A 22,710-nucleotide genomic window follows, 5' to 3' on the forward strand; every position below is an offset into this window, starting at 1 on the left:
TTAGCTTGATTGGTCGTTGAAGTTGCGAGATAACAATGAAAGAAAAAAACACCCGTGTCAGACGGTGTTTTGTGCTTTCAGATGCTTGATTTTGAGACCTCTTTCAGATGCTTGATTTTGAGACCTCAAAATCTAAATCTGAGGTCTCAAAATCAAATTTGTGGAAAATTACTTTTTTCTCGAAAACTGGGTCACTTCAGTTGGAGCCGTTTCTCACAATGTTTTATACTATCAACCTCTCCCCATTACTTGTTACCAAGTGAGGTTTTGTGATAATAATTATTTTGAGTAATTACCAATAGTGTCCACTGCCTTTAAATGCCAAGCTCACAAGACAAACATAATAAATATTTAAAGATGTTAAATTTGCATCTATGATAAAGAACATTCATTCTGGTTTTTACCCATATACACAGATGTGTGTTAGCACTGTATACTCAGTACTTACCCGAATTCTGTAAAAAAAAAATCACAAGCATTATTACTCGGTGGGATTCAAACCCACAACCCTTGCACTTCTAGAGCAGTGTCATACCAACTAGACCACCGAGACTGCCCCGTAGCTAGATGCTGTTGGAATCCTATGTTTTAGCAGCGGGTACTGCAAACGATTTAAAGATGTTAATATGTAGAATATTTTATTTTTTATTTTTACCCGTATACACCGATGTTTAATCGCACTGTATGCTAAGCTTAAAATTCTCTTGGTGCTTGTGCAAATAAAACCAGTTTACATGTCAAGCTTTGTGCACCATATTTATTTATTTTTTCACCGTCATTCAGGTTTTGTTAGAAAAAACTTCTAGTCCAGTAAACATTTTGAGCTACAAACCTCGCGGTCTTGTGTACTTTCCACCCCAATATCAAGCCAACTGAATAAACATTGTGCGTTAATTTATTTTCACAACTAAACACTTCAAAATCTGTAAATTGCAAATCTTCAAAATCACTAAAAGGATTTTGAAAATAAAGAAGATGAGCAACTGCTAAGGAATGATCTTCATCCATCAAGGAATGACATTTTGTTAATAAATGAGTCAGATTGCAAAGTCGTAATTCATCAAAAGACGGCGAGCACACATGTCGCAAAAAAAATTCCGAAAGTCTACCCGACCAGTGATTATATTCTTTGTTGCATGAATTTCAACATTGGTTCAACATTGTGACTCATGTGCACATGGCCAGCACATTAATGTTCAATCCCCCAAGGCCTGAGGCATCGGCTTCCTTTACATGTAGGACATCTCATCATGATTAGTCAAAGCACAAAGGGTGCCGACTTGAACAGTGGCCTAGATTGCGCTGAAATCAGTATTGATTAAAAACAAGAAGGTGGGTTGTGCTGCAGCTATGGCTCTTGTACTGATTGCAGACATAGGATTAAGTATTTATGCACAAGGAAGCCATACTTATTAAAGGCAGTGGACACTATTGGTAATTGTCAAAGACACAGTTGGTGTATCTCAACATATGCATAAAATAACAAACCTGTGAAAATTTGAGCTCAATCAGTCATCGAACTTGCGAGATAATAATGAAAGAAAAAAAACACCCTTGTCACACAAAGTTGTGTGCGTTTAGATGGTTGATCTCGAGACCTCAAGTTCTAAATCTGAGGTCTCAAAAACAAGTTCGTGGAAAATTCCTTCTTTCTCGAAAACTGGCATTTCAGAGGGAGCCGTTTCTCACAATGTTTTATACCATCAACTTCTCCCCATTACTTGCCAATTACTTATGGGAACAAAAAATACAAATTACAAAAACTTAAAGGTAGACCTACAGCCCCATTGCATTTTTAAGCAGCAAATATGCTTGTTTGTTTGCTCAAAGATAATCTGCTAAGCAAAAGTATACAGGATCAGTCACAAATGGTATGCATAGTGGTGTGTTTGCTGGTTATTTTATTCTGGTCAGCATTTTTTCTTGCTCAGCTACTTTTTGTAAGTAGCTCTATGAAACTATACAAGTTTGTTTCATTTGTTTAAATGAAAAAGGCGGGATAAATATATAAGAAATAAATATATTTTCACAGTCGTTCATGGTGGTCTGTTTCTGTTCCCTATTTTATTTTACTTAATCTTCAATGTATGCTTTAATTTTCTTTCCTAAGATGATTCTATTTTAATTGTTAACTTTGTACATATCAGATTGTTTTTATATAGGCTATATGAATATTTCTTATTGTTTTTTTTGGTATCCTTTCCTGTAATTGGCGGCTCGTCCGCTGTTGGTTTGGTCAATAAATATAATAATTTTATTTATATTGCACTTGTTCCAGAAAATGTACACAAGCGCATAACACAGAATTAACAAAATATTATATATATTTTTTTTGTAGCGGTGTTTGATTGTTTGTTTGTTTATATGCTCTTCCCAACAAGGGAACTCGGCAACAAGGGGATAGTGCACAAACGCAAAGCTGGCAACAACCAATCTGACCTCACACTTTAACAATATCAAGCACCATATGGTAACTCAGCAGCCAAATTGTTGGGGTCTGAAGTCTCTCTGATTTTCTTCCTCCATACTCTGACCATGCTCTGACTATTTTGATAAACCTGCTCCCAAGTAAAGCACGAACAGTTTTATTCTGCAGTCCTCGGCCAACACAATCAACTGAAACATAGCTTTTGAAAGGTTGGTCAGTGGGTATATAGGGTATGGTAAGGATTAAAGACATCATTGTTTAATTCTGGTCTTAAAGCTTACCGATTATGATGCTCATAATAAAGCACAATTTCTTCCTGTGACAGCAGATTTTGATTGTTAAAACCAGAATTACAGACATTATGTGTTTACAAATTGAAAATTGTGCATGTTCCACTCCTGATTCGCACAATGGGAAAGGGCACAACGGAAATTTTGTCAGCTCTACTCATCCAGTATAACACCTATAAATACTTTCATTAGGCGTTCCTTTGTCCACAATGCTCAGACAAGCTGGCCTGGCTTGCTGGCACTTATTCCTTTTAATATCGGAGCGTTCCGACTAATTGTCTTTGTTCAGCGCGAGCCACCGAGGTGACTTCACTTCCACAACATAAACGTTAATTTTAATTGTGTCAATCAGTCATGACCGAGGGATTAGTGACTGCCTTACAGTGCTTTAAAGGCACTGTACACTATTGGTAATTGTCAAAGACTCGTGTTCTCACTTGGTGTATCCCAACATGTTCATAAAATAACAAACCTGTGAAAATCTTGACTAAATTGGTCATTGAAGAATAAGAGAATAGTGAAAGAAAAACACACAAATCTGTGTGCATTTAGATGGCCAATAAAAGGCTTCAGGCCTATTATTTAAGTAAAAATTATCTCTTTCTCTTTGCTCACAGTGTTTTTTATTATCAACAGCTCTCAATTGTTCTCTACCAAGTTTTCATGATAAAAACTATTTTGAGTAATTACCAAAAGTGTCCAATGTCTTTAAAGAAGCTTTCAGATAATGTGATACATATTTTAACCATGGTTGACTTAAATGACTAATGCTTCATCGCAAGAGGGTGTGCCCTTTAAGAAAAAACGATTGGTGTGATGGATATTTTAATAAAATGGTGCTTGAAGTATTAATAGACAAACATCATCTTTCTATGAGGGAGGCAGGTTTTTTTCCGAAGAGCGAATTCATTTCCATTATGTTGTATTTATTAACACTTGAGAACATAGTTTACTTGGGGATAATATTTGTTTGCATCATCACTAGTAGTGATTTTTTTTTTTTAAACAATAAGTGTTAACAAAGGCTTGTGAACCATATTTGTACACAAAATTTTGTTGAAATAGTCACACCATTCTTTAAAAATGCCAGACACTTAATGTCAAGTTTTCGAGTACATTCGATACATATATCCACAATTTTTGTATCCTTCACACTTCTAAAAATACCGTCCTTAAATGAAACGTTTTGTGACACACTAACACAAAAATGTTTTTAATTAAACAAAGGTTTGTGAATCACTTCAATTTGATGGACATCTGTTTGTAAAAAAGAAAAGTAAAAAAAATACACTAACTTTACCAGATGCCACCCACACCTTAAAATGCATGAATTAAAAACCATTTTTTAAATTAGTCATCCGCAAGTTAATAAATCACCATGCTTCACCAAAAGTGCATAAACCCCCGCCTTTGATTTTCCTCCTGTTTTGAAACTGTTTATGTTTCTACCCACTCTACCCTTGGAATAACACCTAGTGGGTTTAATCGGAAGCCACACTCAGCCGACACGCCTTCAAGAGACAGTACATGAAGTTCTTCAGAGACCAAATTCCTATTTTGTTACAATCCCTAGAGTGATGGATCTTCTAGGATCTTGTTCACTCTTCCTCCCAAAATTAAAGAACGATTTCGAGCAAAACACGTCACAAAATGTATTAATTGCTACTCAAAAATTAGAACGTATCAACATAAGCATTCAGTGTTCCAAAACATCATCCTTACAACCTATAGTAAATTGCTTTGCCAAATTGCTGGATAAAAATTGTTCCAGTGATTAATACAACACCAACTGGTAATTCAACATCAAAATCTGATTTTAGTGGTCTGCTTCGATCCCATTCGCCATACAAAAATACTTTTGGGCGATTGGGCAAATTCTTTTGGGAAAAAACCCATATACTGACCCATGTCGTGCACCTGTTTACAAAAACCAACATTTTTTAAGTGAGGGGATTGGTGGATTAATGCCTTTGGAGTAAAGGTTAGTCAAACCAAGGTAAAAATTCAGTTTTGTGATCCATTCATTATCCAATTGATGGAGTCCATTTATATCATTTTTAAATGTGAGGTTAAAGATTTGTAATTTTCCTCTCACTTTCATGCCCACTCTTATCATTCAAATAAAAAATTACAAAACTGAATTTTCCTGCAAAGCTCCTCTTTAACCGTTACTATTCCAATTAGTGTGTGAATGAAAAACGCATTAATCGTTTCATTTTGTTTGCAGACCAGTATCATTTTACAAAACCAGCTGGCTGGACACACTTAATTATGCAAAGACCTTCAGTGACACTGTTCAGCACAGAATATTCTGCATTTATGTTCAAAGACCGAACAAGGAGCCTACCCCAGTCTGAATATTATCATACATGTGGAGATGGGAGATGATTATCCCATCCCTCCATGTTTATCATGAGGAACATGTACAGCGTTAACGAGATTGCTTGGTGCAGCCCCTGTTAGAGTTAATGCAATATTATGTCTGCCACTTATGTGTGGCTGCAACAGCAGGGTGTACTGTGCACTGTCGTTGTCAACGAAGATGGATCGTCCTGGAAACTACTTCACAACTACATGAGGTTGTAGAAGATGTTAATTTTCGTTTTTGAGGATGTAGAAGGGAAAGGTTTGGGTAATTGAACAGGAAGATAATCACCCTGAAACTCGCTTGGTGTTAATATAATTTGGTATAATGTCTGAAATGCTAGGGTTAAGCTTAAGTGTGTATCTTTATTTTGCCTTGAAGGAAGATGGACAATCTTGGAAACTGCTTCACAGCTAAATGAGGCTGTATATACAGTATGTAGAAGGGTACCATTTAGGTAACCAAATTATCATCCAAAACCTTGTTTGATGATAATTTGGCAGTAATTGGTTCGGTAAATGTCCTGATGCTAGAAATGTTATTTATTAACATACATGTTTCTATTTCCATCTTATTATTGCCTATTTAATCAACTTTGATTATCAAAATAATGTACAATTCATCCAAACTCCTGCTCAACAATTATTTGGTACTAGTCTAAAAAGAAATTGTAATGGTAATCTCTTCAGGTTCAATCTAAAAGCTTGTCTTATTCAGTTCAACTTGGAGTTGAACAAAGACAAATTGGCACTCTACCAACTGAGATACAATGTATCTAGCCCTATTGTTGACGTCTCCCTATTTTGCCAATGTCTTTTCTCTAAGCCATTCAACCTGTAGCTGCCGTATAGCCAGGGATCACACCCACGTCTATGATACAACCTGGGAAGTTGCAGCAGAGGGATCACCTTCAGGAGATGCGACTTGTTATTTCAAATATAAAATAATAGTTTCCTTGTGGTTTAATATTTACTTTCTAATATAATTGTTTGCATTATACAGCAAAAAGTGGCAAGCCCTCATATTTGAACAAATGTTTTGAGACATTTACAGTTGTCTGTTCGTAATAACAACCCTGGTGCCATTAAAAATGTTATCAACTATGACAGGGGAATAGGGGATACTTTGGAGATCAAAATAACAAATTGGGAAACAGATTTATATTTGTTTAGAAAGCCGACTGTTTGTTTGGCAGTGATTGACTTGATGAGATGGTTTAGTGTAATTTGTAGAAGTAGAAATCTCGAAGGATCATTGAGAATGTAGAGAGTTGGCAGTTCTTCTCAGAACCGCCCACATGATGTCTCCGCAGACCTTACTAGATTGTATTCCCACAATGCAACGTTTCAAATCAGACTTAGGATTACAAAAGAAGCACAGGTCCAGTTTAAAAGGTTGTCGTCACTTGACAAAAGAAGGTCTCTAAACTTTAGGAGATTCACTAATATTATAGCGTTCACTGATGCCACAAAGGCATTGGCCTTGGTGCCCCTTCAAAAGCTTTTATTTTTAGATTTTCAAATGGAAGCCCCCTTCGCAAAATGAAAATGGCCTTGCCCTCTCCAAGATAAATTCCATGCCAGTTTCGATAACCCCAAAAGTTATACATTTTGAAGGGCTTTTGATAACAGTAGGCCTTTATGGCGACTTCTTCTTCCTTGGTGACTACAGACCACCAATGGCGTATTATACTGTTTGACTAGTTGAAGCATGAATAACATATACTAAACTGCACTATGCGCCCAGGCCTAAGTAAAAGTATCCTCAACAATACAGAACATTAAAGAGCATTTTCTTGTTATCTGGGGATAGTTACCAGCTAATTTTCTTCAACAGGCACAACAAAGTCTGAATTCAGATAAGCCTGAAATTTCTCGTCCCTAACTTTAATTCTCAAAAACCTGACATTTAATACAGGAATAAAAATGAAATTCAAATCTGTTAATTCTACTGTGTCAGCCAGCCCACATGAGTTTACATTTCAGGATCGGGTTACGAATGAGCCTGCTACTGACTCCAACTAGCAGCCAATAACTTAATAAAATTTCTTTGGTAGACAATACTCGGTATACCAAACCTATTCTCCATAGCAAGCTCATTCATTGCAATGAGGCAATTCAATTTGCCAAGGTACTTTTTCAGTGTAATTATATCTTCCAATTTCATAATGTAATGGGATGAAAATGCTGTTATAATACAACAGGCAAAGTGTGAACCTTTGAAAGTAATCCATTACCTATAAATATTTCATAAACTTTCACAAAACATCTTATGTTTCCTCCATATTAAAGGAACACGTTGCCTTGGATCTCTCGAATTGGTCTTTGAAAAGCGTTTGAAACCGTTTGTTATAAAATGCAAATGGTAAGATAGATAATTTTAAAGTAGAATACAAAGATCCACACAAACATGCCTCAAAACTGCATTGTTTTCCTTTTACATCGCAAAGAAACACGGTCGGCCATTTTGTGGAGTCAAAATCTTGACTCCATAAAATGGCTGACCGTGTTAGTTCGCGACGTAAAAGTAAAACCGTGCAGTTTCGAGTGATACCTGTGTGTATCATTATATTCTACTTTTAAAATATCTTGCTAACCATTATGCATTTCATAAAAAATGTTGTCAAGTACGCTTTTCAAAGACCAACTAGTCCGATCCAAGACAACGTGTTCCTTTAAGATCAAAGACAGCAAGACTTGAATATTACAACAAAACACAGACCAGAGGCCATGATTTAGGTGTTGGGCCTGTAAACTCAAACCTGGACAAGTCCAGAGGTCTTTCAATTCTTGAGTATCAAAGTATATTTACCAAAGAAGAGAACTGAGATCAGTTTTTCTTACAGCATTTAAGCTGGCGACCATATTCTGGTAAGCAAAGTTTTCTTGTGCTTAGCTACTTTTGCGCTTAAAGGCAGTGGACACTATTGGTAATTACTCAAAATAATTATTAGCATAAAGCCTTACTTGGTAATGAGTAATGGGGAGAGGTTGATAGTATAAAACAATGTGAGAAACAGCTCCCTCTGAAGTGACGTAGTTTTCGTGAAAGAAGTAATTTTCAACGCATTTGATTTTGAGACATCAGATTTAGAATTTGAGGTCTCGAAATCAAGCATCTGAATGCACACAACTTCGTGTGACAATGGTGTTTTTTCATTATTATCTCGCAACTTTGATGGCCGATTGAGCTCAAGTTTTCACAGGTTTGTTGTTTCACATGTATATGTTGAGACACACCAAGTGTGAAGACTGGTCTTTGACAATTACCAATAAAGTCCAGTGCCTTTAAGCAGCTCTATAATTGGGCCTTGGTTTTGGCTTGGTGCCTCTTAAAGACTAATCAAATAGACCCCTTGTATGACCCAAACAGTGCCCTCACTGAGGTAAATGAAGACATATCATTGGCTAAGAATTGTGCGTAAATACACTTTCCCTTGTTTAACCTCGCCGAAAGCAGCCAATGCAATGGGTCTATAGAAGTGCCCTTTGCAAAATGAAAACAGCCTCATGCCCTTCTCTTAGATAAAATCCCAGGCAGGCAAAGACCACACTGTTTCATCAATTCTGCCTGGATGATTCCATGTTGAACATCCTTGCATACATAATCCATTAAGACTTGCCAGACCCCTCAAGGTTATTTCTTGATTAAAATATTTCTCACTAATAATTTTGTTCCAGTCTAATGAACTGCTTGTAAGGTCGTTTTAAGTACAACTGGTGATCAACCAAAACCAACACAGTCCACACATTTTTAGTGCTTAACAAAATACAGCGCCATTTATTTTAAAATTATAATACTGATGATGACATACTGAACCACAGCACCTTATAAAAAACTAAAATCAAATGTCAAATTCATAATAAAAAGCATTATTAAAGGCAGTGGACACTATTGGTAATTACTCAAAATAATTATTATTATTATAATAAAACCTTACTTGGTAACGAGTAATGGGGAGCTGTTGATAGTAAAAAACATTGTTAGAAACAGCTCCCTCTAAAGTAACGTAATTTTTTGGGAAAGAAGTAATTTTCAACGAATTTGATTTCGAGACCTCAGATTTAGAATTTGAGGTCTCGAAATCAGCCATGTGAAAGCACACAACTTCGTGTCACAAGGGTATTTTCCTTTCATTATTATCTCGCAACTTCGACGACCGATTGACCTCAAATTTTCACAGGTTTGTTATTTTATGCAGATGTTGAGCTACACCAAGTGAGAAGACTGGTCTTTGACAATTACCAATAGTTTCCAGTGTCTTCAAGGCCCTATACATGTACCAACAACGATTGCAGCTGCCATGTCATGTACCAGTGGCTACAGCCCACAATTTCCATTCGAAACGATACATTAGTGAAGCTTCTCAATGGAACCATTAATGGGTTTATTTTTCAAATGTCACCAGACATTCAGACGACCCATGAAACGGCGATACTGTGACCAGAAATAGATACAACTACAACTTGTATACAAAAATAGACCGCTGTGTTTTATGAAGGGATTTTTTTCTTAATGTTAAACAGAGCGTACAAACTCACCTGTCTGCCGTCCAATGTGTAGAGTTTCCTAACAGCTCCAGAATCCAACTTGATCGCATCAGTGATGTCCGTCAGGACTTGATCAAATGAGTGCGCCGTCTTCTTATTCAGCAAGATGCGCACCGCCTTGCGCGGCTTCGCACCGCTCTTAATAATCGTGACAAGTTTCGGTTTGATAAAATCTCGGTGGTCTTCGATCAGTCCTTCGGTGGAGCGTGGCATGGGGGTACCGCTGTCCCTGCTTGCAGATGTATCCTTCTCCTTCTTGGCGACGCCAACACGCCAGCTGGTGTCGCTATTCTTCATGTAGTCGATCCTCTTGAAGACCTCGATGGAAGAACAAACATAGCTCTCTCCAGCTTCCAACATGTCCAGACTGGAGATTTTACGAGCGCCGTCGATGGTGAGGATTTGCCTCACGCCTTGCGGCAGGTGGGATTTATCCGAAAGAGTCCGAGTCAGATCGGCGAGCAGCGACTCGAACGTGCGGAATCTTTCCGTAGAGACGGCATATACAATCCCTTTGAAGAAGCGGTCCCCGTTGCGATAGAAGCGTACTTTCTTGGCCTTCTTCTCTAGGGTGCGCTTCTGGAGCGAGGTGCGGATGAGAAGGTTGTGGGCACTGTGGCTGGGGCTCGGCACGCCATTACGGAAGTGGTGCTTGCGGTCGTGCTGCGGCCGGAAATGTTCAAACTCGGCCATTGATAATGATAAGTCCGCCATGATGGTGGGTACTGCTGTGATGTTACTGCTGACCTCAGAGGGGCAAACCAGAGCCAATCACCTGTAGAGATGTAAAAAATACATTGAAATTAGAACAAATCTATTAAAATGCGGCTTGTCCACTGTTGGTTAAGTCAATAAAGTATGTATCCTTGTCCACCAGCTTTTTATAAATTTCAGAGCAATTCAGCTTAATTGTATTCATTTGCTGTCTTCACTACACATAAACTTTACATTTAGTACTACAAAGCTGTTTCAATTAAATACAGGCTTAAAATCTCTTAATAAAATGATAACACTAGATAACACACACTACAAAACCAAAATATCTTCAAGACAAAATAACAGATATTTCAGCTCAAAAAAACCAACAACAGACAATCCTGTTTACATACGGTAAAATGCAGTTCAAAACCAAAAGCACATGCGAAAAAAGTCCACTGCTCAACGTCTGCCGCGTGATGACCAACTGATTCAGAGAATTCTCGTCACAGCGTCATAAACACACTAAAGGTTCTCCCTCTCCTCGAAACCGGTCTGAGTCACTGCCGACTAATATAAACCATTACGTCGTCCCAGCTTCATCAACGGCCTCCAGCCATCACAGAGACTCTGAATGAGGCATTTAATATATTCACCTGTCAGTGTTTGTGTGAAGCAACGGACTGCTCATGGTCTCCGAGGGGTTGAGTGGGGGGGGGGGGGGAGTAGGAGTGTCATTGATTCATGCAGAATCTTAATTGCATCCTTGCGTAATATTCATGACTCATGAGTAACTCACACTGACTACTATGTGTGTGTTGTGGGTTTGTGTGAAGAATTAGATCAAGTGTTCCTTGTATATCCAGATCGGGAATTGTTTATTGCTAAGATAGTAATGAAGGGAAAATCTTATTTTCTGTACTCTATCTCAGGCCCCCTCCCCCAACATAGCTTTAGCCAGAGGGGTGTCTGGGCGTTTTTCTGGACACCCTGCTTTATATTTGCACACCCTGTTTTATCTGTCATTTACTATGCGTTGTAGGTGAACAATTTCATTGTTATTTAAAATGTTGCAGTTATTGGTGTTTCCAATCACTGATACTTGTGTCTGGGAGGAAGGGATTGTAAGGCCTTTCAATTTTTCTGATGTTCTCTTGCTGTACTGCACTGTGTTTTTTTGTTTGTGTTTTTTTAGGGGGGGGGTGTTTTCAAGGTTTTCTTAACTCCTTTATTTATTACTTTGGGTATAAAATTACCTTGTCCTATTGTAGCTTAAATCAATCAATTTAAGACATAAGTTATAAATTTGTTTTTTCTTTAGTGGCGGTAGGGTAAACTGGGGTAAAAACGCCCGTTTTTCTAGTTTATGAGAAATGTCTCCGAATTTCTTGGAGACAGAGGGAAATTAATGTGTGGTTTTATCCATTACATATCTCCTCTATTGTGTGCAAATATAAAATTAAACTCACTATGTTGATAAAGGGAAATTTTCCTTGCTTTTTGAAAGGAAGTTTGGCGGGCGTTTTTACCCGGGTGTTGGGGTAAAAACGCCCAAGACCCGGGTAAAAACGCCCGCGCATATGTAAACCCCCAAAAGCGATTGCTATTATATACAGGTTTTTGTAGTGGAATCATATTTATTCAATTGATTCAATATTGAGGAACCTACACTAACTACAAACAATTTTTTAAACACAGTTAGTTCATTATATAACTATAAACTCAATCATTTGAAACCGTAATTTTATTTGGAAGGTTGAAACATTAGCGCACATAATTAACGCACGACAAACTTTAACACCTATTTTATGTACCAACTTTGAAAGGTCTAAGGTTACAAAGCCCATAACTGAAGCACACTGTTCCCAGGAAATCGTCCCAGAAGCTCCTGATTTCACAAAGCACTAAGACTCATGTTAAAATGACTTGTCAGTTAAGATTGCAAAGATTTGCAAATAAGGCCATTCTTAGCTCTTTGTAAAATCAAGCTTGGATCACTGATATTTCTTTTAAGACCTAAGATTAGAAGACGCATTTCATACTAAAACTGTTTTTTTCTTTCTTTTTTTCTTTTTTTTCAGTATTACTTAGAAAGCTTTGACTCTATATCTTACATCATGCTTTTACAAGCAACTTTAAAACATATTCGGTCAATTCAGCTTGAAACATGCCTTACTAAAGTCAATCATGTTTTTACCCCAAGCAAAATCAATGTTATTAGTCATAAATTTACATATATGTTTCTAGCCTGCTTTGTGATAGTAGCTATTTCAATGCATATTTATCTGCCATTTATTGAATTTGACCATAGTTTTAGCCAAGTCTTCTTGATTTAATCCCCAGTGGCGTGCAGTAGTTGGAATGATGGTCTGTAATTTGCAGAGGATATCACAGCGTCGAGTCTGGAGAATGTCATCATTTTTTTCTGGCCAAATGAATCTGTTGGTGCCACGAGGCAGCATGTATTTGACGGTCACATGAGTCGGAGTGATTGGTAGCATCACTACTCCAATGTATAAATCCTCCTCATATATAGCTGCCACATATTCTCCCACTTGATAATTTGCAGAAATCACGTTTTCAGAAGATCCTGCCGAGTGTACTGTCCCTGATGAAGCTGCTGCCTGTGACGCTACTAGTGTTTCTTGTTTGTTGTCATTCGATGTCGCTTGCATTTTCTTTTGTTCCATTTTCCTCTTCTGTGCTAGGTCTTTTTTCTCTTTTGCTACTTCTCGATTCTTTTGCAGCTGCTCTTTCTTACTTTTAGCCAGTTGTTTTTTCGCTTTGATTTCTGCTTTCTTTTTCTGTTTTTCTTGTTCTTCTGTTTGAAGCCTTACAACCACTTCATCTTCTGTTAGGCATTCCCCAAATGATCTCTTCACAGCTTTCCCCCTTTTCTTTTCATTAACTGGTGCCTGTCGTTTCTGAAGTGAGTTAAGCACAGCGACCTTCATTGCTCGCTTTGGCGTGAGAGGATCAGTGAGGGAGTCATCTTCACTAGAAGGAGAAACCAATGGACTTGGTGGAGAGCTAACGTGGGCTGAACTCTGTGTGTCCCAAGAAAGATCAGGTGCTGGACTAAGTGTTGGCTGTGTGGTCTCACCTTCATCTACACTGGAACATGAAGCTGCAACTTGGTCTGGACTCATCTGTGTGTCCTGATTAACTTGTACCGTGCTACATGTAGGCCTACGTGTATCTGTATCTGGACGGAAGAACACCTTGGCTGGAAGAAGCTTCTCTGTGGGAATGGCATGTCTGTCCACTGGATATATTCCGCTTTTCATGAAGCCAGAGATAACATGCTCTTTACGGAAAGCCTTAGCATACAGCTGCTTCAGCAGGCCAGGAAAAGTTGACTTGTCAACACTTTTCAGTCGACTACCCTTGTAGTGCCGCTTCAGGATTTTGCTCCAGTCTTTTTTGGCAGGGCCAAACACACCAACATCTAATGGTTGTAGAACATGCGAACAGTGCGGTGGCATACAGAGAAGGTGCACATCGTGTGCTTTGGCTGTGGTTATTAGATCTACAGTGATGTGACTACTGTGCCCATCGAACAAAACCAGAATGGGTTTCTTGATGTGTCTGACGTGGTATAAGAAGCGCTTCTCGAACCATGAGGCCAGTGTTGTCCCTTCCATCCATCCTGAATCAGTTGTCGAGTACCCTGCACCATAAGGACCACCAACACACCAAGAATCATACAAGTTCTTGGCCTTGTAGAGGATATATGGGGGGAACACTTTACCATTTGCAGCAACACATCCCAAGACAGTGTACATTTCTTTCCCACTACCTGGAATGACAACACTGGGGTTGCGTTTCCCTTTCTTTACAAATACTCTCTTGCATTTTGGATCGGTGACAAAGCCTGTCTCATCCAGATTGATGATTTGAGCAGGAGAATCACGGATTCCTAGCTCATCAACTTTTTGTTCTAAAATGTCAAAGAACTTTGATATGACAAACTCATTGCAGGATGTAGCCCTAGAGATGGTTAACACCTCTGGTTTTCTAGGAGCAAGTTCAGTCATCCAGCGTCTTGTGAAGCCGTAGAACCAATCGTCGCCTGGACGGTTATTCTTGAACCGGGTCTTCTTTGCCAGAGATGCGACATACTCTTCTGTGATGTCTAGTATATCTGATTTCTCCATTGGACATGCATACTCCCCAGCTGCAATAATGGCTGTTACCAAGAGTTCCTCCTCTGCATGCGAAAGGTCTGTAGCTCTTCCTGATCCGGATTTAAGATTGGGATCTGCGATGTGCTCTCTGAGTGTTCGTCTTGGAATCTTGTATTGCCTTTCTGCTTCACGTTGACTTATTTCACCTCTCTGCACTCGGCAGAGGGCAGTTTTTAGAGTGATTGTGCTATACTTTTGTCGCAAACCAGTTTTCTGATACTGTCGAGGCATCTTGCTCTGAAAAAAAAGATGTAAGAAAGGCTAAAGGCTAGGCAACAGAATAGTGTTTGGAATGCGAAAGGTTGGGGAAGAAAAATCACTCAATTAAATAAAGCCAATGCCACCTTGCACCTTGAAAAATGCCCTAGGGCATGTAGGGTTACTGTTTACCCTTGAAATACGGGCAGCACTAATTATGTAGTGGGCTGCTGTGGATGCAGGCACCAAGGCCTATGGTAGGATAGCAAGACCAACTCATAGGCATATGCCTGGTACAGGCAATACCAGTAGGTCTATGTAATCTTAACAACTTGACCCTAATATTTCAGACCTACATGCACTTGTATGCAAGCCTTAATGAAGAAATATTGACTACATAACACTGGCCTAATAGATTGTTTAAAAGTTTGTAGGAATATTGAAATTGAAATATTTACCTTCAGTAAAAGAGTCCTTCCTGTGAGCCCCAAGTGTGACTGGCTTCTGAAAGATACAGTACTTGTACAACATGTCATGTATGCATGTGTGTCCACAGGCTGTGCATGTGTTTTCACATGTGCTCTCGCATGTGCTCTCACATGTTTTGCGCATGTGCTGCGCATGTGACAGAATCTACCTCCCAGATTTTAATGAGGACACAACACACTCAAACAGTAATAGGTAAGGCCTACTGTTGTAACAGAGACAGTCAAGTGGTGGAAATAGATCAGAGCACACAGGACAACAAGAGATGAACGGAGAAGAGGTTGACGGAGGGGGGGGGGGGGGCAGAGGGAGGGGCTGGTATGACCAAAAGAGGTTGGACAACCCAAAAGACAACAAGTGGGAAGGGTGGTTAGTTAATGAGGCAGATACAAATTTGGCTGTCAAATTATTTATAATGAGGTTTTTGATGACTAATGGGGCTTTAATAGAGTTCAATGTTAAAGGATGCTACTGGGCGTTTTTACCCCGAGGTACTTGATTTATCCTGGGGTAAAAACGCCCACTTGCAAAACAATAGTAAGCAAAATATTAAAATTCATTTGAATATTGTGATCATTTATTACTTTGTAGTTAACCCTTCTGAATATATATCAACTATGGAATAATAAAAAAAATACACAATGTGCTGTTTTTTTTTCTTTTTTAGGTTTAGTAGGTTAAACCTTCGACAGGCATTTTTCAAAACTTTTTAATTTTTTTTTTTTTTTTACAGCAACTATGCATCCTTAAAACATGTTAATGAGTTTAATTCTTCTTTTTATTATATTTCCCATGCATTGTCCTTAATAGAAATATATTTCATTTAGTAATTCTATTTGTCTTTTTTTACTAGCGGAAGAAACAAGTCAAGTGGGCGTTTTTACCCCATGGGCGCTTTTACCCCAGTTTACCCTAATGAATTTGAATTTAATTATTTATGAGAGTCAAATTTATGACTCCCATAAATGGCCGACCGTAAAAGGAAAACCGTGCAGTTTTGAGTGATACTTGTGTGGATCATTATATACTACTTTTAAAACATCTTTCTAACCAAATGCATTTATAACAAACAGTTTCAGATGCTTTGTATAGACCAACTCGACCGATCCAAGGCTACGTGTTCCTTTAAGACAGTGTATGTAACTGCAACTGCTCGATCAATTCAGCTATAAATTGACCAAAAAATCCACGTACATTGACAGGTGGCCCCTTTCAAGCATTCTTTAGACCTTACTTCATTTCCAACAATGTCTGTGCTTTCCTCTAGCGCAGCATAACAACACTACACTACTATAGAAATACTTCCTGTGAATTCGTTGAACTTTAATGTGTTACATACAGGTCTCATGAATATTTCTCACTGCTGTGTTCTGGTGCACGTGTTTCCATGTACATGAGTGTATGCAGAATGGGACAGGACCCTGGGGGTCTAGCCAGCTATAAAAATAATACAGGCTTATTTGGCTGTGTTATAATGGCGATAAATGGGAAGGAAGGGAAGATAAAAATGGAGTTGAATTTCAGCCATATTTATGATTGAGGCAATCAGTACCTGGGATCCCATGGAGTATCTTGTGGTTATTTTTAAACAAACAAGTCAATTATATTTTTTTTATTTGGAAAGTATTTTACACTTGAGATATATAACTTTGTCTTGATTTCTAAAATTTTGTTTTCTGTGATTGTGTGAGAAATTGTTTTTTTTTGTAATGGGTTTTGACTGCATTGAGGGCACTCTCAAACATAATTGAATAATTTCCGGGGTATGCATGCATATCCAAAACAGTTATTAAAGACTGAACACATTACCACCACAGACATCAAACCAATCACGGACAATAAGACCTTTAAAGGAGCCGACAACTCCACCTCTTTAAAAGCAAATAGACCGATCCAGTAGACTCCGCCCACGACGCAAATGTGTGAGCAAGAACACGCCAAGCATATGCGCACGCATTTCAGACCTCAGTGTCGGACCTTCGTTGCGTTATGATTGGTCAATACGCAATGGGGCGGAGCTTAATGGATCGGTCTATTGAGTCTCTGATGCACTAAAAATGACAGAACGCCTATTAACCTGTGCAGGCGACTCACGTACCTCCGAATATGATAACAAATAATAGCTAGAGCACCCTCGCGCAGTCAAAAATACAGAGCATTGGATCTTATCCCACTTGAATAATTGTTTATGGCAGACGAGATTTAGCCTATAAAGTAAAACAAAAAGACCATTTTGATTTTGCATTTTGAAATGTTAAAGTCTATGAGCTGAAAGGGCAGCAAGGCCAAGACAAGGGCAACTGGTGCCATGGCCTCCATATAATTCCATGCCTGCATGTACGACATACAAATTTACTAGCAGAGTAGACTCATTCAAAACCAACTTGGCTAGAATTAACCTGGACCAGGGCCCACTTTCATAGCGCTGCTTAACAGTAAGCAAATTTGCGTGCTTACTGTAGCAGAAAAACTTAAGCCTTAGCGTATTTCACAGGTTAGCAGAAAAATTGGGCGGCCATATTGCGTGTTTACCGCGGATTTGCATTGTGACGTCATTTACTTTTGTGCGGTAAGCACCGGAAGGTTAGCATGCCTTTTCATGTGCTTACGGTTAGCAGCACTATGAAATAGAAATTGCACAGTAAGCACAAAATCGGCTGCTAAGCAGCGCTATGAAATTGGGCCCAGATCATTTGTGGGAGGGAGGGCGGGCTAATTTAGTCTTGCATCTTGCCAAGAGCTCCTGCCTAGTACATCCTGCTCAAGAAAATTAAATGCATCAACACTAAGAACCCGTCTTTACATTCAAAGCTTGAAGGAAGGAAAACCCCTCATGGAGTAATGGTGATAATCATCGCCCAAGGAGGTGTTCTAAGTGTCTCATAAGACAATCCTCTATAATGTCTACCGTCTATAAACGTCTTGACTACCCCCTCCCTCACCCCCCGTGAGACGTCTACCTGGAGGTACGATTATCTCGCTCCCTTGAGCATGGAGGTGGAGAGGGAAGGTATGGAAGATGCATTTTGTCTGGGGATCGTAGTACGAGAGGATCTGAAGACAACTTGAGGGAATGAGCTACAAATTCCTTATCCAACTGCCACATTTCCACTCACTATTTACTGTTTTAGTTAGTGTACTGTTAGATGGCCATAATTTTATTTAGAAAAAAATTAATAATAATTTATTTCATCATGACTGAAAAGGTGGCAGTTGGCTACGGAAAATGTTGCGGAAAATCAAGATAGAGTATGGAGGAAAGGGTGGGGCAACTTTACTTCTAGAAACTATAAGGTTCCCCGTGGAGGAGCCTTATAGTTTCTAGAAGTAGGGCAACTTGTTGTATTCAAAGACTTGCTGACTGTGTTAAAACAAGCTAACATTAAATATAAAACAACAGTTATGTGCGTTTTGGATTAATTCTAAACATTATAATAATATAAACATAATATCCTTAACAAGTAAGACCATGGAGGTAGATTTAGAAAACAATGGAACGGTATTGAGAAATTTGTAAGTAAGGGACCTGAACAAGGAACATTTTGAAATAAAAGACCAATTATGTAGACTCAAGCTAAACGGGTATCGAATGCTCATTTGTTTTTGTTAAGCCCATTCACATTCCAGTGCAACTTTGAGCGAGTTGACCGACCGGGGCCGTCCGGCATCCGGATTTCATGTTCAAGTGTGATCGGTTCATTCCTTCGGTGTAATGTACGAAAAGCAAATAATTACCCCACTCCGTGTTTCAACAAAATACTTTAATGGATTACTTACCAATCTCCAATGGTCAATATTGGCAGACACCGCTATTTTAAATAGCCTTCTCTCTTTCAACCTCAAAAGCCCCACAGCGAACAGCACTTAAAACTTCCCTATCTATACACGCAGTGTGAGTGAACCCAGTGTGTTACCTGTTTGCCTTAGTGATCAACATGCATGCCCGTCAAATACATAAACAGCGCTATTAACATGGTACCCCTGCCCAGGTTCGTTCATTAACACCAAGCTATCGGAGGGTGCCAGACTCTATGCATCACCCCGCCTGTTAACAGTTATTTTTTTACAGGGGCGCGTGCCGCTTATTAGCATAATTGCACCCCCCCGAACAGGTGCATTGTGGCTTGTGATTGGATAGGAAACTGTTATGTGCGTATATTATGCAGATGACCATTGACAGGTTGTTCAACTCGCGCGAAGTATAAATGCATGGAGCATGGTACATCGCTATAAAAATTAATTATACACAATTTTAAACATTGCATCGTGCGTTTGTTGTTTTTTCCTTCAATTGCTATCTGAGATTTATTCCTCCATGGTCCCCCAAACACGTATCTTGTAGCGTGGGGTTTTTGTGGGCCCGCAGAAGGATTCGTGAAAGAGTTTTGCCGGACAATTTTTTTTTTTTTTAGGGCCCAGGAAATATTTATTGGATGGTCTATTGTGCAATCTGATTAATTTCAAAGGTGCTTTACAAATTAATTTCTTTTCATTTTCAAGTCAAAAGAGGGCGCCGTCAGAAAAAATGTCTATAGACCTTTCTTTTGTTGATAAACAAACCCGCGTTTGTTAGCATGGACGGCCGAATGTTAGCAAAACCCTCAATCATATAGACCATGCGAACTTTGTTTACAATAAGTGTGACCTTGTAGGGCCTACATTCTTTAGCTAGTCTGGCAGGCAAGATACTGCACTGGTCATGTAGGAAAGTTGACATTTTGCGTCATAATTTCCACATAAAATCCAAGAGTTATTAAAGTAAAAGCTGGACAAGTTTTGAGATGTGCCCCCTTTCATCACATTAAAAGTTGATCAAAATTTGTGCCTGCAGGAAGTCCAGGCCTTGTGGCTCTTTTGTAAACATGTGATGTCACAGGTCACATCGTCTATCAACATTTATTTTAACCAAATTCAACGGTTATTGCAAACTTTGTATTCATTAAAACACCTCCCACAATAAGCTCCACCACCACTCGTAGTCCAGCATTCTCCTGAAAACGAGCAGAGTATACTTTTCAAAACGTCGAGACCAAACTGGCTCTTTTCAGAGCCGCCATTCCTTCAAAAGAGATTTTTACTCATGGTTGTACCCGCAAGTTTACCATTCATATTTAGTCACTCGTCCACAATTAGTTTGTTTTCAACAATGTTCAATATTTTTGTAACATTGTTGCATAATGCAAACAGTAGGGATCCGTTTCTGATTTGCATTTATGGCTTTCCATAGTTTTCCAACCTGGGTTGGCAAAAACTTGAGATGTGACGTTGCCATAGAAAGGTCTATCAAATTCGATGGGTGGGTAAAATCTCCAGCCACACCATTTATGATAGACATGTACATGTAAACCTCATTGTAGATTAAAGGTCATCGACCATGTGTAATGACCTTGCAGATACCAGAAATAAACTTTATGAAGGAGAAGTTATTTTCAGAGTGTCACATGATTTAATTCCGCATAGCTGTTGAAATTTACATGAGAAAAGAATATTCAAATTTACAACTGTACAAGTTAAGCCTTTATAAGAGAAAGTCGTCATGACGACAAAGAGCTATACAATAATATCAACAAGTAGGGAATGACGGAAATTCTTTTACTCTAACAAACCTAAAGGAAATCTCAGCGTGAAAAAAAGGTTCTCCTTTGGGTAAATAAGATGATTAAAGTGGGTATTTTGTTATGCTCTAAAAATACGATTTTCATTGACAAATAAGCTTCTTCCTTCAGATGGGCCATTGGTCCTGTGTGTTTGGTAGCGCACATCAAATAACCCAGTGCACTTATCGAAAAGAGTAGGGGTTCACCCCTGTGTTCCTGGTTTGTTTGGCAGCATATTGCAATACAGCTCCTTGTTAACCATTACATGGTGCTATAAAAGGATTAAGTCTTGGTCCCACATACCTTGCAGGAAAAGAACTGAATGTTGAAAAGCCTTGAATTTGTCACTGAGTGACGATTATGAACACTTTTTAAAGGAATACGTTGCCTTGGATCTGTCGAGTTGGTATTTGAAAAGCGTTTGTACCGTTTGTTGTAAAATGCATATGATTGGAAAGATGTTTTAAAAGTAATATACAATGATCCACACAAATATGCCTCGAAATTGCATGGTTTTTTGTTTTACCTCGTCGACTAACACGGTCGGCCATTTATGGTAGTCAAAATTTTGACTCCCATATATGGCCGACCGTGTTAGTTCGCAAAACAAAACGAAAACAACGCAATTTCAAGGCATATTTGTGTGGATCATTGTATTCTACTTTTAAAACATCTTTCCAACCATGTGCATTTCAATCATAACAAACGGTTACAAATGCTTTTTATAGACCAACTCGTCCGATCCAAGGCAACGTGTTCCTTTAAGAAGCCACGTTTATTATTTCAAGCTGGTTACCGAATTAAGGCAGCTTCCAAAAGATTGATGTCAGTTGATGTGAGTTACTGTTGTGTTAAAAAACTTATTTCCTTCTTATTGTGAACCAAACAATGAGAATATTGTGATCATATAGACGATGTATACGTCATGTTTCGCCAGGCACAAGACGCGTAGTCATGGTAATATTGCATACACCTTCAAACTGGCTGCCAAAACACAAAGGTTTTGCCAAGCGGTATGTGCACGAATCATGTTATGGTTTTCGAGTGACGTCAGAGGTCACATCGTCTATACAGTACACCCATTTCACTTGGTGATAAATTTAAGTCAACACATGACAAGATAAACAATACCCTGAATTGATTATAGGTTTTCTATTTAAACAGAACATGTTAATCAAATTTGCATAGTTTTTAACAGAACTTCATATGTAAAGAAAATTAATAGTTACATAAACACTTATTAGTATACCACTATAAAGTAATTTTATTAATGATTTGTATATTATGTTAACTATTTGATGACATCTTGTTCCAACAAGGCACTAAACTAGTCTTTTGAATTGCTGGTTCTGCACTAAACACCAAAAGAAAGAAATTGAAAAAAAGGAACAAAAAATGGCCTTGTTACATACGTTGAAAAACTAAACAGATGAAAGATCTTTATCAAAATAAAGACTAAAGGCCCGGTCACACAGGCCCCGATAACGAGAGAGAAAACGAGAACGATAAAAATGCACCCTCACGATTGGTTGAATTGCTCCACGCAGAATACGCCCACCCTCATTCAACCAATAGAGGGCGTGCATTTTTATCGCTATCGTTTTTGTTCTCGTTATCGGGGCCTGTGTGACCGGGCCTTAAAGACCTAGAAAATGTTGATTTTACCCTAAATATTTATTTACAAGAAACTAAAATAATAATTAATACAAACTCGCAACTAAAAGTGATCTTCCTTGTCTCCTTTTCAGTACAAAAATAGTTTGCATCTTGTGAAAAGAGAAAAGGTGCAGAGTCATAACTACAAAGGCAGCATTTACAACAAATAATCTGTTATTCAAAACCCTCCAACTGTCTGATCGTTCAATATAATCCACTGTGGTTATGAATGATAAACCATGCCAGTCTGCATAATA

The 22,710-nt window shown here is 38.5% G+C and overlaps 1 protein-coding gene across 2 annotated transcripts in view; it reads right to left on the reverse strand.

Annotated features, from left to right (window-relative positions):
* Positions 1-19,120, reverse strand: part of LOC117293969 (serine/threonine-protein kinase DCLK1-like) — a 58,837-nt gene extending 39,717 nt beyond the window's left edge. Inside the window, exons 1-2 of one of the 2 annotated variants that reach the window (XM_033776482.1) lie at positions 18,978-19,120; positions 9,625-10,408 (exon numbers count right to left, since the gene is read on the reverse strand). In XM_033776482.1, coding sequence (XP_033632373.1) covers positions 9,625-10,347 — 723 coding nt within the window. In that variant the 5' untranslated portion in view covers positions 10,348-10,408; positions 18,978-19,120. Of the gene's footprint in view, positions 1-9,624; positions 10,409-10,742; positions 10,891-18,977 lie in introns of those variants that run through there. The other variant, XM_033776481.1, reaches the window with a different exon arrangement.
* Between the last annotated feature and the right edge of the window lie 3,590 nt (positions 19,121-22,710).

This window comes from Asterias rubens, chromosome 8 (genome assembly GCF_902459465.1).
Source record: "Asterias rubens chromosome 8, eAstRub1.3, whole genome shotgun sequence".
Taxonomy (NCBI): Eukaryota; Metazoa; Echinodermata; class Asteroidea; order Forcipulatida; family Asteriidae; genus Asterias; species Asterias rubens.